Source organism: Epinephelus moara, chromosome 11 (genome assembly GCF_006386435.1).
Source record: "Epinephelus moara isolate mb chromosome 11, YSFRI_EMoa_1.0, whole genome shotgun sequence".
NCBI lineage: Eukaryota > Metazoa > Chordata > Actinopteri > Perciformes > Serranidae > Epinephelus > Epinephelus moara.
Genome location: NC_065516.1, coordinates 31,960,574 through 31,976,799, shown reverse-complemented (window position 1 = coordinate 31,976,799; position 16,226 = coordinate 31,960,574). Strand labels below are relative to the sequence as shown.

Here is a 16,226-nt window from a genome sequence, read left to right as displayed (position 1 = left end):
ATTATGGGTGCTTGAAAAGTCAGGGAAAAGTTTGGAAATTTTGTCCATGAAAAATGTGGAAAACCTGTTGATGGCGTCCTCCTCGGCTGAGCTGTAACTTAAGCTAGCTCAGTGTTGCTAGGTGAGCTCTCAGTAGATGCACCTTTCCTTCTGCACAGTGATACTGTTGGCGGGTGTGGTTCAGCAGAAAGAAAATAGTTCCTACATGAAACTGCTCACAACAAGGTCTGTAGAGTATCTTGAGTAACCAGGTCATGATTTCCGGAAGAGACGTTTCTTTTTGGTGCTTTGAGTACCACAAACCGAGTGCCATCAAGTTCCATTATGTTTGAGAGAAGGCAGACTTCTCTACAGCTGATATCTCCAACACTTGGCAGCTCACACCAAAATAATCTAGACTGATGAATAGCACTACAGGTAGAAGGAAAAATATGTATTTTGGTTTCAGGGTGAACTGTCCCTTTAACGATCCATTTGTGTATTTAACCACAAATTGGTAGACAGTTGGTGGACAATGTTTCACTGTAACACACCTGTAGAGCTAGTGGATGCATGCACAAGCTTATTCTTTGACAAAATGTCTCTCTCTTTTGGGCCAGGTGCAGGAAGGGCTGTGGGAGTGGGTGGATACGAATGTAATTTATGCCTGATAGCTGCAGGCAAGAGTTCAGCCAAAAGTTATGTTTACTTTGTTTGGTAAAACCTTAATTATGTTTTGTTTTTAATATTGCTGATGTGTCCAGACTGAGCTGGAAACGCTTGAATTTACAGTAGGAAAATGGATGACTGATACTTACACTGTAACACTCTGTAAGCTCTGTAGCCTTGTTAGCACTCCTGACGAAACAAATGCACTGATACTGTTACTGAACAGACTCTAAATTTGAAACTTCCAAAGAAAAATGTAGTTAACACACACTAAATGTTTTCACAGCATTTTTAAATGCTTATTATGCTGTTCATTTACAAAAGACCATACTGTTAGTCATCGTTAATTGAATTTTGACAAGTCATTGACATGATTGTGTACGTGCCTGTGCAGTGTGTCCAGATTAAGTGCCTTACAAACACTGTACGACCTTTTTCACAAGTTTTCTGTTGACCCTGACCATCACGTCATGTTTTCCCCCTAGAGATAATAAATTTAAATTGGAAACCTCATTATGGTTCATGTGTTTGACTGTAATGAAATTGTGTTATTTTCTTCACTCTATCAGAGTTGGATGGTAGTTGGTAGTGATGGCCAAATGAAGCTTCATGAAGCATTTTCTTTATTTTTCTGAGCCCACTAGATGGCGCTCATGGTTTAAAGAGAGAGGCTCAAAGAATGGCAATTCAGTGTGCTTTCGACCTTTTCTTGAACAAAAAGCGCCATCTAGTGGGCTCAGAAAATAAAGACAACGCTTCATGAAGCTTCATTTGGCCATCACTAGTAGTTGTGTCGAGCAAAGTGTGTACAGTTCTTGGCCGTCAGCGCCTAACGCTATCTCTGGATGGTGGAGTGTGAGGTGAGCCCTCATGTTCGTAGTATTCCTAGAATATTTTATTCTCATATGACACTGCTTGCAAATCGCACGTGTCATTTCCAAGTCCTCCTTTCCTTCCGTGTTAAAAAATCCAAAATAAGTCGAGAAGTTTGATTTAAACGCTGACGGCACATTTCTGATTTTACCTGATGCCTCCATCTTTAATTGATGAACTTCCTGCCAAATGCCGCTGACTGAGACACATCAGCACCATCTAGTGGACTGAATAAGCAACTGATTTTATTATTCTAGTACCAAAAGTTGTATTAGGATGTATATTTGCACTACTGAGACCTGAACTTTTGTTTGGTATGCATTTTTGATTTTTCAGTAGGACCTGATAAGTATAAAAAACTAAACATCGTCAACGATAATAAATAAATAAATAAAGTCTCAACATCCTCAAACGAGAGAACAATAAAGCTCCTCAATGGAGACGATGATAAAGTCCCCACGTCCTTCGATGAGCTGATGAAAAATTCCCATTGTCTGCAAACGAGCACTTCCTAATTAACAGCTTCTTAGTTTGTTACTGTTGCTTAAATTGCTCGAATTAATAAACAAGTTTCAGCCATAAAATGTGATCAGGTTTTGGCCCTTGTCCACTTTTGTTACTGTATTAGCTGCAGACTGACTTGGCAGAGATGGCTGCCATTTTGTTTTTACATGGATTAGTGAATTGTGCTCTTACCACCACTAGATGGCACAAAAAAGTGTCCACAGATGAGGACATCAAGTTGAAGTTAAGTAAAATGAAGTATCAGTTCAAGTAAACCCAGAATGTGATGTCCTCATATGAGAACGCCGAGTCTCAGGATGATATGATAAAAATAAATTGATATTTGGTGTCTGTGTATTGATACAATATCGCCATACTATGCTGTGTTCTTAGAACAGTCACACTATCAGTCCTTCAAAAAAACAACACTGACACCAACAATGCTCATCATGCCCGTCACTTACACCAACAGGGTGTGCTTTCACACACACAGTGTACACTAATACACACTGAGAAGTGATGTGATTAAATTACAGTGCAGCTGTTCATATATTATTCTGCAATAATGTAAACGTGGAGTATTGTTCCCTGAGGCTAATTTCAGTCCCTCTATAGTGTTAGTGACGGCTCTCCATTGAAGACTTGCTGAGTTCCTGGATCATCCGAGCACTAAATCATTCATGATCCTGCCTGGATGGTGAAACTCCCTGCTGTGATTGCCAGATAGGCTACAGCTCAGCTGAGGGGGGGGGGGGGGGGGGCGAATTTACATGTTTATCCTAAGAAGTTTAATTATGCTATGTGGTTTTAAAAATAGGGCAATGATAATCCCATCAAATAATGCAACTAATTAATTGTATTAATTAGACTTGCAATGGAATTTATTCTGGTTTTAAGCAAAAGTGAAATTTAAACTATTCCAGTTTTTAACCGGGATCCCCTGGAGCTCCGTCAACGTCCCCTGAGAGTCCGCGGACCCTATGTTGGGAAGCACCGGACAGTGAGGTGTTGGACCTGGAGGGGGCAGGCCGGCCGCGGGGATGTGGACGCCGTTTATCAGCGCTGACAGACGGGTGGGGTGGGAGCGACAGACCAGCGTCTGCTGGGTGAAGGACCACAAGTGCGTCAAGGGGAACGGAAACACACTGACAAGAACCGGATGGTGGCGGAACTCCCCTTCAAAATAAAACAATCTGTTGCCAAAATATGATTACGGCAACATAATCTCTATAACAATGGCAACATTTGCTCACACATGGAAACAGTAACTTAATGGTGGATGACATCACACTTTAAGGATGCAATCAACCTTCTGAGGTAACAATTCTTTGCACTTTATAGCTTTAAAATTGTATTTAAAAAAATATTACAAAGTTGTAGACACTTTCTGAATCACCATGCATGACTCATGTATCTGGGGATATAACTACAATTACTGTAGTGATTTTGATCATTTCAGCAACCTCCAGCCAGCATGAATGGATCATTTATAAGATTTCAATGAGTGTGGGATAGCCCTTGAAAATGGGTAGTTCATGTCCATGTAATCACACATAATGTATAAAATAACACAAAATGAAACAAAACCTACACTTTTGTTTCGACATTGGAGGGTTTGGGGTCCAACACTTAATTTCCTACATTCAAGAGAATTTTTATGAGCACTAAAGTCTTATTTGCTGCTGCTAATTATGTGTCCTGCTTGTTTTGACATGTTGCTCTAGTTGTTTATATGTCACTTCTGCCACAAGTGTTTTTAAAATGTATATGTCCTTTTCCAGTCTTTAAATTGCATGTCCTGTTCTTGTTTTTTTTTCTTTATCTCATTGATGTGTTAGAATAAGTATTTTAAACTGTGTGCCCATTTTTATTTTTTTGACATTTTTTTATACCATGTGTATATATTAATTTGCACTATCTCTTCTTAAATAAACTGAAACTGAATCAATTTATGGAGTAAATGTCATTGATTGTGTCAAAAATAAAAGTCCTCTGCTACTTTCATGTTTGTTGTGAGAGGGGACAAACGCACCTGTTGTAAATATTGAAGGCACCCCCCCTGAAATCTACACCTATGCACATAAACATAGTTAGACTTCTTCATGCTTTAATTGAATTAAAAAAAGTATAATCATTACAGGAACAGACCCCACTAGATAGATAGGTAAATAGTACTTTATTGATCCCAAACTGGGAAATTCTTGTGTTACAGCAGCAAGTAATCAAACAGTAATATACATGTAAATACAAGAAGAAATAGAAAATAAAATATAAAAAAATGTATATAAAGATCAAAATAAAATATATGAGAAAATAGAAATATAAAATATATACAAAAATAAAAAGTACTAAAATTTAAAATATACAATAGAAATATACAGGAATAAAAAAAATGACATACAGAAAATTATGACCAAAGGGAAGATAATTGAAAATAAATACATTTTAATATGCTTCACAGCAAATTTTTATAGTTTATTAATTATTTCTAGCCGCTCTGACCCTAAAAAAAAAACATGCTGAGCTAGGGTCCCCCATGTAAAGCTTTTATTTTGAAGGCAGTGACCGGATGTGTCGTGTGTCGCCGCAGTGCACTTGACAGCGCGCAGAGAGGCGGGGGATTGCGAACAGACCGAGTGACTGGAGGTCTGCTGCGGACTGAGAGTCGGAGCAGCCGACAGTGAAATAGGTGGGAAAAGTTGCTGCTAACTCCGTCCACGGAGCACCGGGAGACACCCGTGGAGTTCCCACAGGTGAGTGTGTGTCAGTGTGGTGTGTGTCGCCTGGTCACAGAGCGGCTATTGGCTCCTGTGTGTCGGAGTTACTTTGTTGCTATGCACGCTGTTGCAGATCCGAGGGGTTGTATCCGAGTGAACCTGCAGTGCTTTTGTCCAGCAGGCAGCGAGTGCGTGGAAACGGTCACGCAAGTGTCACAAATAACCTGTGTGTTGGCTCGTGTTTGGGTAATTTAACACCCCACGTGATAACATCAGCCTGTGCGGCACCTACAGGTTTGCGGAGCTGATTTCCTCGCGGTGTGTTTGGCAATTTGTCCCCGCTCGAGGGGGGGCTTTCTCCGGCAGCCACGTCCCTGCCCTTCCCTCGCTCCTGGGGCTCCTCCGTGATGTCGGAGGTCCTTTGTTGTGAATGCACACGGATTAAACTCCCTTTGTGTTGTATTTCTGCAGCCTGTGAGACTGCAAGGGACCCTGCCCCCCACCTATGCCCCCTCCTCACCACCGCCACCGCCACCCGGCCCCGGGCATGGCTCTGGCCGCTCAGCCCTCAACCATTCACAGACCCAAGCTGCTTGTTTGCAGGGCTTCTACCGTGCACGGTTACAAAGGAGCAGTGTTTTCATGCAGTGCGTGTCCACATTATGCTGCAAAGAGCCCGCATAGGAGTGAAATGCAGCAGCAGCAGCAGCAGCACATGCTGGAGTGGATGCTGCTCGGCCACATCTGTTTTGAATGAAGCACAGGGACAAAGGCAGTCCGAGTCTCAGGGTGTTTGCTGCTACAGTGGCTGCTGGGCTGCAGATGTTTGCAGACAAAAGCACAGGTCGTGATCTCTCTGTTAATGCATGCATACCTTCAGTCTCTGCCAGCTACTCCTCTGATGGAGCGCTAAGTGACAGTGTGTTGCCATTATGCAGTTTCTCACTATATTACTATGATGTCTGCATATGTATGTCACCCCATAGGGACATTTCACCACCATTATCTGCCACCAGTGTGTTTTTAGGTTGAGGTCATCTATAGGAGGACACATTTGTCTACAGATGAGCAACATCAGGACCAAAATCGTAGCCATGACAGATCAGGTGAAGCACTGCAGTTTTAAAAAGTGTTTCCTTTACTTTAAGGCGATCCAATAGTTGAGTTAGAGGGTGAGATAACGTACAAGTGATGTGTGTACATCCAGGAAAAGGCCTCATTTTTAAAACCACTTTCAGATTCCCAAATTGTCAAAAAGGACAGTGGGGCTCTGTTGCATAAAGACACACGGACAATAGTTGCTCCCTCACTGCTGAGCCGAGCCGTGCCAACCTGCTTCCAAACATGAGCGGCGTCCTTTGACTCACCACACAGCAACAAGTTGGCTGCCGCACTTCTCCGAGACTTCACTTTCCTCTGACGCCGATTCTGTTGCAGCAAAATTTACTCCTGGGTCCAGTGCCAGGACTCTGAGACACCGCAGTAGTTAAGAAAGAGAGAGAGAGAGAGAGAGAGAGAGGAGGGGGGGTTGAGTTGTAAATTTGTGTCGTATTGTGCCCGAGGAGTCGGTTTCAATTTATGGTTAACAGTAAGTTTTTGTTGGAGTGACTCAGCTGTGGGCCCCTGTGAAGGTGACTGATGTCATGCTTGATCTCCGGCCAGCTTTAAGGTCTCTCAGGGTTTTGATGAGCCTCCGAAGAGACAATTAAAGTTACTCTACATCTGATCGTTGCATCTGAAGTTTGGGTTTTCCTGGCACTCTAGTTGATCCCTGTGTGGGAAGTGGTTCGGTCGCGCTGGTGTATATTTGGGATCCTTAATCTTTTGGATAAGTGTCTCCAGCTTCAGATGCTAATGGTGTGAAGAGGACAGTTGCGGTAATCCAGCAGATAGAGTTATCTTTGGACAAACTAACAGCATGACGTTCTCAGCCTCGGGCGCTGTCATGTTGCTTACTGCAGGTTTCATCCTTTATCTCAGAGTGCAGCACACACACACACACACGCAGTAGAAACACAGTCCATATTTACTTCAGTGTAGCACAGTGACTTCACTGTGAGGAGGACGGGACAGAGGCTGTCACGCAGCAGTGATAGTGCTGCTGTTATCATGTGCGTGACTTGAAGCCCTGACAGACTCCTGACTACATCTCTGGTACCTCTGGTGATGGTGTGAAGCGTAGATGGCGTCTGAAGAGGTCGGGTCACACCAGGATTTGTGGCTGATTCCCAACATTCGTTCTAATACACACACAAATCGAAACAGACAGTGACTGTTCCTTGAGAGACAGTCATTCATAAGAGAGACAGTCATCCTGGACACGTGTGTGTTGACATCATGGCTCCTACTGGGACAGGCCCGGACTGGACTGCTGTCAGGCACACACACCAGAAACACTGGCATGATGTAACACTGAGTGTGTGTGTGTGTGTGTGCTTTGCGGTGTTGAAACAGATAAAACAGAACCAATTTAAGCCCGTTACAAACACGCGGCCCATCTCTCAGGACTCCCACTCTGGCCCAGACGGCTCTCACCACCCTAAATCTATTCTGGGTGTGTATGTGTCAGTCTGAGCTTCAGTGTGTGTGTGTGTGTGTGTGTACATATTCCTTTACATAAGGATGGGCCTCTTATAGATTCAGCGGCGTGTTCTCACGCCTCACTAAAAGCACCTGCTTTTACCGCCTGCACTTCCAGGATGTCGGTCCACGGCGGCTGCTATTTCAGGGAGGATGAGGGAGAATTTGATATGAGGGGAGTCGCGGCTCAGTAGCAGCTCCTCTGCTATGGGAGCGCCCCGGAATTTATTTAGGTTAACCGACGAAGGGAGACTCTCTGACAGACGGATCAATGACAGGCCTCATCCCAAAACAAACCCTGCAGGAATGGCGACAGCCCAGCTGTCCTCTGACTCACACACTGTGTATAATATATGGAGAAGATCACCCAAAGCTTTTTAAAGGTTTCTGACTGTCTTGTAGCTGCATTAATGAGTAATGAAGTCAAACAGCAGAGCAGAACTCTATGAAACGACACTTTATTTTTGAAGGCAGTCTCTGAGGGAGGGTAAGCTCCAGGGAGTCATTGTAGTCACTGGATCGCTGGCAGGATCTTTGGGGTCATGTTGTCATCACCTTTAGTACCGCAGAGGGTGATCAGGTTACAGCACTGGATATCCTTAGCAGTGGTATTGGTTACCAGAGTAATCAGTGTTGGCTGTCTGTTGTGGTTTTGGATGATCAGAGGGGGGGTGGTCATGTGGTGCTCCTTATTCGACTCACCAATCGAGTAAGTCCGTCTGGTAGTAGATCATGTCATCATGTGAGTGTGTTGCAGCAGTAGCACTTTGTGGTTGTGGTAATCAGGTGAGTAATAAGGCGAGCTGTGACAGGCTGGGAAGTTTGTACGATGAAACCCGAGCGTGTTTGTGTGGTTTGGTGGGTGTACGTTCATGTCTCTGAGCTTGCTAAAGGTCTTGTGCCTTTAAAAATATAGCTTGTGACATTTAACTGGAAAAAAACCACTCTGTTCCCTGTCTGTGTTATCTCCTGCAGTCCAGCAGTTCCCCCAGTCAGACATGAGGAGCCCCCCAGGCCTGGGTCGCTGAGCAGCTGAGATCAAAGTTCAAGTGCTTGTTCCGGCAGTCATGGCTGACAGGGAGGGGCTGCCCATCGCCCCGGGCCAGATCTACATTGAAGTGGAGTACGACTACGAGTACAAGGCCAAAGACAAGATGGTGACCATCCGCCAGGGAGAGTGCTACATGCTGGTGAAGAAGACCAATGAGGATTGGTGGCAGGTGAGAAAGGAGGAGGGCACAAAGGCCTTTTATGTGCCGGCGCAGTACGTCAGGGAGGTGCGCCGGGCGCTCATGCCCCCCCAGAAACCAACATTGAGGGCCAAGCCCACTGTTTTGGATATCTGCCGGGCATCCAATGAAAACCTGAACAGAGCCCAGCCGGAAATGTCCAGCTTCGGGCGTCCGTCGCCTTCCTCCACCCCGTCGCCATCCTCTGATCGCGTCACACCGCCAGCTCTGTCCAAGGATGCTAACCAGAACATGAGCCCCCATCACTGCAAGGTGGTAGCCGAACTGGTACTTCTTCACAACAACAACAACCATCACCACGCCAACAATTCCACGTTGCCAAGGACACGGGCAGACTCGCCTCCGCTTAAAGTGGGGAACAACCACAAAAAAAGTCCAGACAGTGACAAGGCGTCCCCGCCGAGCGAGCTGCCGGGAGATCGCCTGAACAAGCTCCACAACGACTCGGAGTCTGGGGACGAGCTGAGCAGCAGCTCAACAGAACACATGCAGGTACGTTGCTATTTACTCTTTCTAAAAATGGCGTCCCTCCAGGATCTGCATTGGGGGGTTTGTTTTTGTGCATTTATTTGAACAAAAATTAGTAACTGTTTCACGGTTTGTAGAGGCACCGAACCCAACGCATGGTAGCTTCTTTAGTTCTGTCTCTGCTGCCTTAGCACCGTTGCTTTTGTCCTTCTTTGTACCCTGAATTATACCTTTCCGTCCTCTCCTTTTCCTCTGTTCTCCCTGGTTTATTTCTCACCGTGTGCTCATTTTTTCCCTCCTGGGCCGGCTGCAGATAACAACCCTTGTCCCCATCAGATTGTCATATTGGCTGTGCAGAGATTGCATGTTCCTCACTCGCCGTCTCTTGCAGAGCTGCATTCATTCATCAGGCCCCTACACCGCTCCACCTCAAACAATTTTGTGCCTCATTTGGCAGATTTGACGAAAACAGCAACAGTTGCAGGTCCTTATTAAAATGCTACTGTTGCCCTTGAAGCATAATTTGTCTGGCTTGTGCAGATGTGCCTTTTTGGGGTGAGGGGCTGCAGCATTTGGGTCATTAAAGACTAAATGGTCTGTTCACGGTTTCACTGTTAAATGGAGGGTTCTGTAATTGAGTCTTCAGGTACATTTAATACAAGGAAATGCCAAACACAACTGCTTGGATGTGTGTGCTTTTTAAACTTGCTAATGTCCCTGTGCTACAGGAATGTGTGCAGAGGTATTATTAGACCCACAACTTATTCTTTGAGGCAGATAATCTCCACAAGGTGTCTGGTGTCTGTATGGAGTGACTAAGCCCTATGTAGGGATCCTCTCCTGGTGCAGGGATCCAAACTTCTTGATGCCGCCCAATGAAAACATAAAATAAGTTCTCTCCCTCCCCCCTTGTCCCCACAGTCCCCAGATTGATAATTCAGGCCTCCTCCCACCTCCATGATCTCTGTCTCATCACTCTGCGTCGGGAGAATAGGAGAATGGGTGGAAGGCTGCAGGAACTGGGGCTTATCCTCCCTCGTCTGCAGCGGAGGTAGATCAAAGTAGAAAAAAAAGGAGATTTCCAGACAGTGGGAGTCCAAGCGGCACTGCTCTTGGTGAGCCATTTTCGGGGTGGCTGTATCTAGGCAGGGTCAGCTTGTTTGAAGGCTCCAAGTGCTGCTTGTGTCCTTTGTTCCACAGGCTGCAGCAGCCTCCTCCACCATGGAGTGAACAAAGAGAGACAGGCTTGAATAGAAACTAGGTCATATCAGCGGAGGATCAGTCTGTAGCCCCCAGTCGCCCCGCCGTGGGGACCACTGTGTGAGTGTGAGTGCCATGTGTGATGCGCCGTGTGAAGGAAAAGCGAGTGAGAATGGAGGCACACTAACACGGTTTACAACTTCAGAGCCCCACATGCAGGACAGCTAAATGGTTTGTGGGTTGCAATTGACATCCCTCAAAAGCCCCCATCAAGGCGAGAAAAGGGGGTTGTTTTCTGTGTTGCTGCCCGCCTTCACCAACCTTTTTGAATTAATTTCACGCTTGTCAAATCACACGGGCCAAAATAAACACACATTTCACTCTCGGCCATTTACATTTGCATGGGCAGCTCTAAGGAGTGTTTTTTGTCGGGCTACAGTAGTGCCGGAGGGGCGGATAAGAAACAGACAGCAGACAGGGTTCAGACGAAACTCCCTGTGAAGCTCGGAGCTGTCTGTGGTCGCTGGGGCAGGTGGAACCCACTCCCTCGCTCTTTGTGCCTTTTGTGATGTTGTGTTAGTTTGTCCTGTTTGGCCTGTTGCCATGCGAGTGAATGACCCCGCAAAAAACAAATTCTTCTAACTCTCCCACTTCCACTGCTTCCTGTCAGTGCTCGGGCGCAGAGAAACTGGGCCTACAAGAGAGAAGGAGAGAGGATCATTTTGATTTTGGAGAGTTATTAGATTTCTTGGGGCAAATGCCAATATATAAGAGTTTTAAAAAATCACATTTATCGGTTGACTTTTTAACTTAACTGTATAAACTAAATAATTGATAAGGATCCCCTAAATTAAGTTATTAAGGAATCGTCAACACGATCTTGTTTGCACTAAGTTGGACATTTCGCTATGTACAAAACTTTTAATTCAAACATTTGCTGTTAGCACTCGGCCATTTGTTAATTTTTAACAGGGGGGACCATTCATTTCATCAAACACAAGTAAGTGCAGACCCCCTACCTTTGCAGTAGTCCAAATATGTGTCTGTTCCTCGATAGTTTCTATACCTTCACTCGAAAGGGTCCATGGATCAAAAGAATCATAGAAAATTAAATCAAGTTGTGCTTATTGTTTTGTGAAGTCCATTGCTAACTGTGGATGCTAGCTTTGTCCAACAGGTGCAGTTCTTTCGACATACTTTCTCATCTTCTTGCATTGTTGTTGGGTATGCTTGTTTTTGGTACCTCATCGGCTACAAAATAAAAGTGTCCCAGAGCTTTTCTATTTTATCTTTACCCATGGACAACCTCAGAGTACAACATTCGCTCCAGGTTTAGAAAAGGAATAGGCTCTGTCACGTATCTTTGCGGTCACCGTTCTGCAACCTTTGAAGGCCTTTTTCTCCAAATACTGGTTTTGGGGACATTCATTATGTAATGTGGCATATTTTGGTTAATATTTCGAGAACAGGAACAATACTGATATTATTTGAAATCTAAGAATCTCCCATTTCAAACAGTGTCTGGTGTCTGGTCATTTTGCTAGTAAGAGAGATGGCGTCCCCCCTTGTACCTCCTCAAATCGCCTACTGGCTGTAAAAGCAAACTAAGGTACCCAGGGAGAAGAAAAGAAAGGCAAAGCCAAACAAAACATAGCTGCGTAATGCACAGTTGCACCCTCATTTCTGCTCGCCACTATAGCGCCCTCAACTCTGACAAGTGAAGTAAATCTCAGCCAGACTAGACCCCGGCCTCGCTTCCTCTAACACCGCCCAGTCTGATCACCACAAAGCAGGAGCTATGCAGGAGAGATTCTCTTCATTGTGCTGGGGTTTTATAATTTAACTATGCATTCGACTGCGAAGCCAGTAGGCCATAAACAATAATTACTGTACGTCTCATAATGTGAGGTAAGGTGCATTGATGAAAATGCACAGTGTCACCAAACTTCCTTATTCCTGGTTGTGAAGATGCAGAATGACTGAATGAGTTTTTCATTATTGAGTCATACAGACAGTTATGCACAGCCTGCATAGGCTCATAAGACACCATAAAATCAATATAAGCCAAGACCAAAGTCCAGCGCACTTATTTTCAGAAACTTGCACAAAGCGACAAAAGCATCATACATAATCAGAGCGTCACTGACAAGCATTTACTGTGTAGCATTGAAAGAATAAAGTACTAACAAACAAACTAACTCGCCCTCTCGTCCAGGCTTTTGCAACGAAATTGGCAAAGTTAAACTCTTCAAAATTAAACCATTCTAGCTGCTGGTCGTCTGAGCACCAGAAGATGCCAGGGTTTAGTCGAGCTACTTCACGGAACATTAACTCAACACAAATGTTTTATGTGTACCAAACATTACGGCTAAAGACAAGGCAATTTCCTGATGTTGTGTGTGAAATCAGAGGTTAAATGTTTTGCACCGCTTGCAGCTAACGCGTGGACAACAGACAAGACGAATCCCCATGAAGAAGGCTGTACATTCACATCTCATGCACGCGCTGAAAGAATTGAGCTGAATTAGATTAAGTATGCATGCTTAGTAGTAACGTTAGTGTAGTATAAATCACAGACTCAGAATAGTTTAGTTTTATTATCAATGGAGCAGGTTACCTTCGGTTGTAAATTAGTTATTTAAAGAAAATGCAACTCATTTTTGCAGTTTTCAAATGCTCCTGCACTTTCATTGCTAAAAAACTCACCTACAATTTGTTAGAAAAGCTGCAACAAAGCCACAACCATCCCCCAAAAAAGCCCACAACATCCTGGAGGGACTGATTTATTGAGAAGAAAAAAGCAGAATGTCAGCAGGGTTATTTTTTCAGACTACAGACAGCTCCCTACTGAAAACAACTAGTACTCCTTGTGACAATAAACTTGACTTGATGCATAAAATCTTGCCCCTGTAACTAAATATAATATATTTCATGTTGCTCTGGTGCCCACTTGCTTTTTTTGATTCATCCACCAAACAGTTCACCTTCAGCCTCCCCTTCACAAACACAGCTCCTTCCCTCCTCACACACTCACCCTGTAAAGGAGTGAAGGAGCTGCTGGGTGAATGGGCGGATGTCTAGATGGATGGATCTGTTAGAAGGATTTGTCGCTGACATGCCTCCGCTCGAGTGCCAGCTGGCCACCTCTAATTGATTAGATTTGATCTCGGGGGTGACGATTAACGCCTCTGTGTCTCTCCATGCTTTCCGTATGTAATTTGCTTATCTCTGGGGCTCCGGCGGCAGCAGAGCGCGATGGTCTGCTCCCCCGCCTCCTCTGCACCTTCAGAGGTTTGCTTGGGTTTGTGGTCACACAGCCGTCCTCCTGAATCCTACTTAGTTATCAAGCCCTCCCCCTCCTCTCTCTAAAAGCACAGCTCCTATGCTCTTAAAGGATTGGCAAAATAAACCTCTTTTCTTCACTTCTCAACAGCCTGGCGATGGCATGGAGTATTTATTTTCTTAAAAGAATGTGGCAAACCATATGATTTAAAAGCTTGTTTTTCTCTTTAACATATTTGGTTTCTCTACGGCTGTTTTGTTTGTAAGACTCTGCCGTGGTGCCAAATTTAAAATTCACCAGAAAAACATGACCACACAGTTCCTCAGTCCCCACAAAGAAAGTTATTTTGAGTCGGGTTATTTCGGAGTACTTTTACTCATATCTTCTTGAGAGTGGGGAAAGTCGAGACTCGTCCGTTTGATGGGAAACGGCTCCTTTTCGTTCCAGAGCACAGTGACTTAATGAATGGATGAAGGCTGCTGTGTGGGATCGTGTGAGAGGCGAGATTGTTGTTTTCTTTCTCCGAGATGTGTCACCGAGGGGAAGATGTGGTGGCCCTGGATGTGTTTGTGTCTGTGGCTTTGCACCGTGGAGCCAGTGGGCTGCCCTGCGCTCATTCACTGTCTGATTAGGAAGACCTTGAGATCCCCCCACACCCCTGCCTTTACGCCGTGTCACACAGTCACACTCCAAACAAGGTATCAGCCTCTGAGGGGCCCTCCCTCCCTCCCTTCCTCTCTTTCTTTCACAACCCTGACACATTGCTCTGTTAAGTAACGCTCTATGTTAATAATAAAACCAGTAATTCCCAGAGATTACAAGCTGGATCAGTCACTCCCCTAAAATAAGCCGCCTTCCTGTATGACATGTCTTTCACAGAAACGTCCTAGAAGGTTTAAGGATGCCGACAGTCGCAGTGACATAACTGACTCGTAAATGTATCCGGACGCATTCTCAAAGGGTTTAAAAACAAAAGGAAACAGCTGAGTCTGTCTGCCTTCAACCTGCTGTGTGGTCTCTTGCTAGCTGGCAGTGCCTGAAGGAGGAGGAGGAGGGGGGGGGTTGTGGGCGTAGCAAGACAGGGACAAAGTGCTTGGGCCTTGGGCCCTGACGGAGCTGCTTCAGCCCCCGTGGGATGGCAGAGACCTGGGGACACGAGGCCAGACAGATATGTTTTCATGTTTGGGTGAATGTGGAGATTAGTTGCAGCCTGCGAGCCGTAAACCTCCGGATGGCTGCCACGGCCAGATGAATGACTTGAAACAGCAACATTACAAGGCCACCATTAAAGATGGAGGAGAGCATTAAAAGTGGAAGTCATGAATGTTTGAGCGTCTGCTGAGATATTCTTGAATGTAGATGGATTGTTTCTCTCAACATGCACCCTTTGGCTTCTGCTAAGTTGTATGTTTACCGACTTGTGCAACAGAGCAAAGGCCGAGAGTGTGTACCAGGGGCTTAGCATTGAAATAGACTGCTATGTGGGGGCGGTTGAGGCTCCTAGGGGCACTTTGAAAGTGTATTCACTCCTGGAAAGGTTTGACCAACTTACTGCTACAATGTTGGCGCAGTGAATTGGATCATTATTGTCCAGTGACATGAGTTTGCTCCCATGTGAAGCAGAATGTGCACATTGTTCATATAAAGGACATAATGGTGGCTGATGAGAGCGCCTTTCTCTCGCACTTGAGGGTCTTGGGAAGCTCTCCACTTTACTGTACAGAAACGACCTGTTCTCAAACATCCCAGCGCCACAATAACCTGCTAATTACATGTTGTGCTAAACGGACTCTTTCCCCACGGAGTCTAAAATTTGCTGCAGAGCGCTCTTTACAGCCAATTTCAAAATAAGCTGAAATCTTTTGAAGTAACAAGACGTCCGTGCTCCTATTACATGATGACCCAGTAAAGAACCACCATATATGAAGCGGTGCTGTAAAGTGCGGCCGTCTCCTGTCTGTTGTGCCCCGTAATCTGGAGCTGCGCCGAGAGTCTTACTCCCGGACCGGCTGAAAAGGAGGCCCCTGCTTGTTTTCCAGTGCATACTTGACATTCCTGCCTCAGTGCCTACACACACACTCACACACAGTGAGGCAACAGGCAAGCTAAGTCAATGAAGCTCTGCTTTCCCCTCAAAAGCAAATCACTGGACCTTTCAGTAATTTAATATTAAACTTGAGCAAATTGTGCATCCACTGTGTTCATGTGAGAGTCGGCCCCTCTCTGCTCCTCTGCCTGCTGGCGTTCTTTCTACTTCTCGTCTCTTTCCTCTGTCTGGGCCTTTTAGTTTCTCTTCTACTTTTCCCGCTCGCTCTGTCTCTGTTGCTTCCTGTTCTGCTGTCAGCCTTGCATCCCCCTCCGCTCACCTGTCTCTCCCTTCAACCTTTCCTTTGAATCGTGTTGTCAGATGTGGTCTCAGTGAAGGGCAAGACAACAGCGAGGAAACCTAGAGCTCCTGGTCCAACCTGTGACCACCGTTTTTTTTTTGTCTTCCCCCACATACATCCTGATCTGTGCCTCTGTGACACAACAAGAGGATTAAACCCACAAGCCCCCGGGGGCTGAGCCTTCAAGTCAACCACAAGAGCTGATGTTGACAAATCAGGCTCAGCGTTACTGAGAATCATGTCTGATGTGTAAGGTGCAGGATTTAACCTTTTAATGCTTTCCTAGACGTGCTCTCTAAAGGTGAGCCGGATGAAA

General features: G+C 45.2%; 1 protein-coding gene across 8 annotated transcripts in view; it reads left to right on the top strand.

Moving 5' to 3' along the window:
• Nucleotides 1–4,619: 4,619 nt before the first annotated feature.
• The window catches only part of arhgap12b (Rho GTPase activating protein 12b), a 76,870-nt gene continuing 65,263 nt past the window's right edge, over nucleotides 4,620–16,226 (top strand). For all 8 annotated transcript variants that reach the window (XM_050056225.1, XM_050056221.1, XM_050056224.1 and 5 more), the window contains exons 1-2: nucleotides 4,620–4,778; nucleotides 8,298–9,064. In XM_050056225.1, the coding sequence (XP_049912182.1) occupies nucleotides 8,390–9,064 (675 nt within the window). In that variant the 5' untranslated portion in view covers nucleotides 4,620–4,778; nucleotides 8,298–8,389. The remainder of the gene's footprint in view (nucleotides 4,779–8,297; nucleotides 9,065–16,226) is intronic.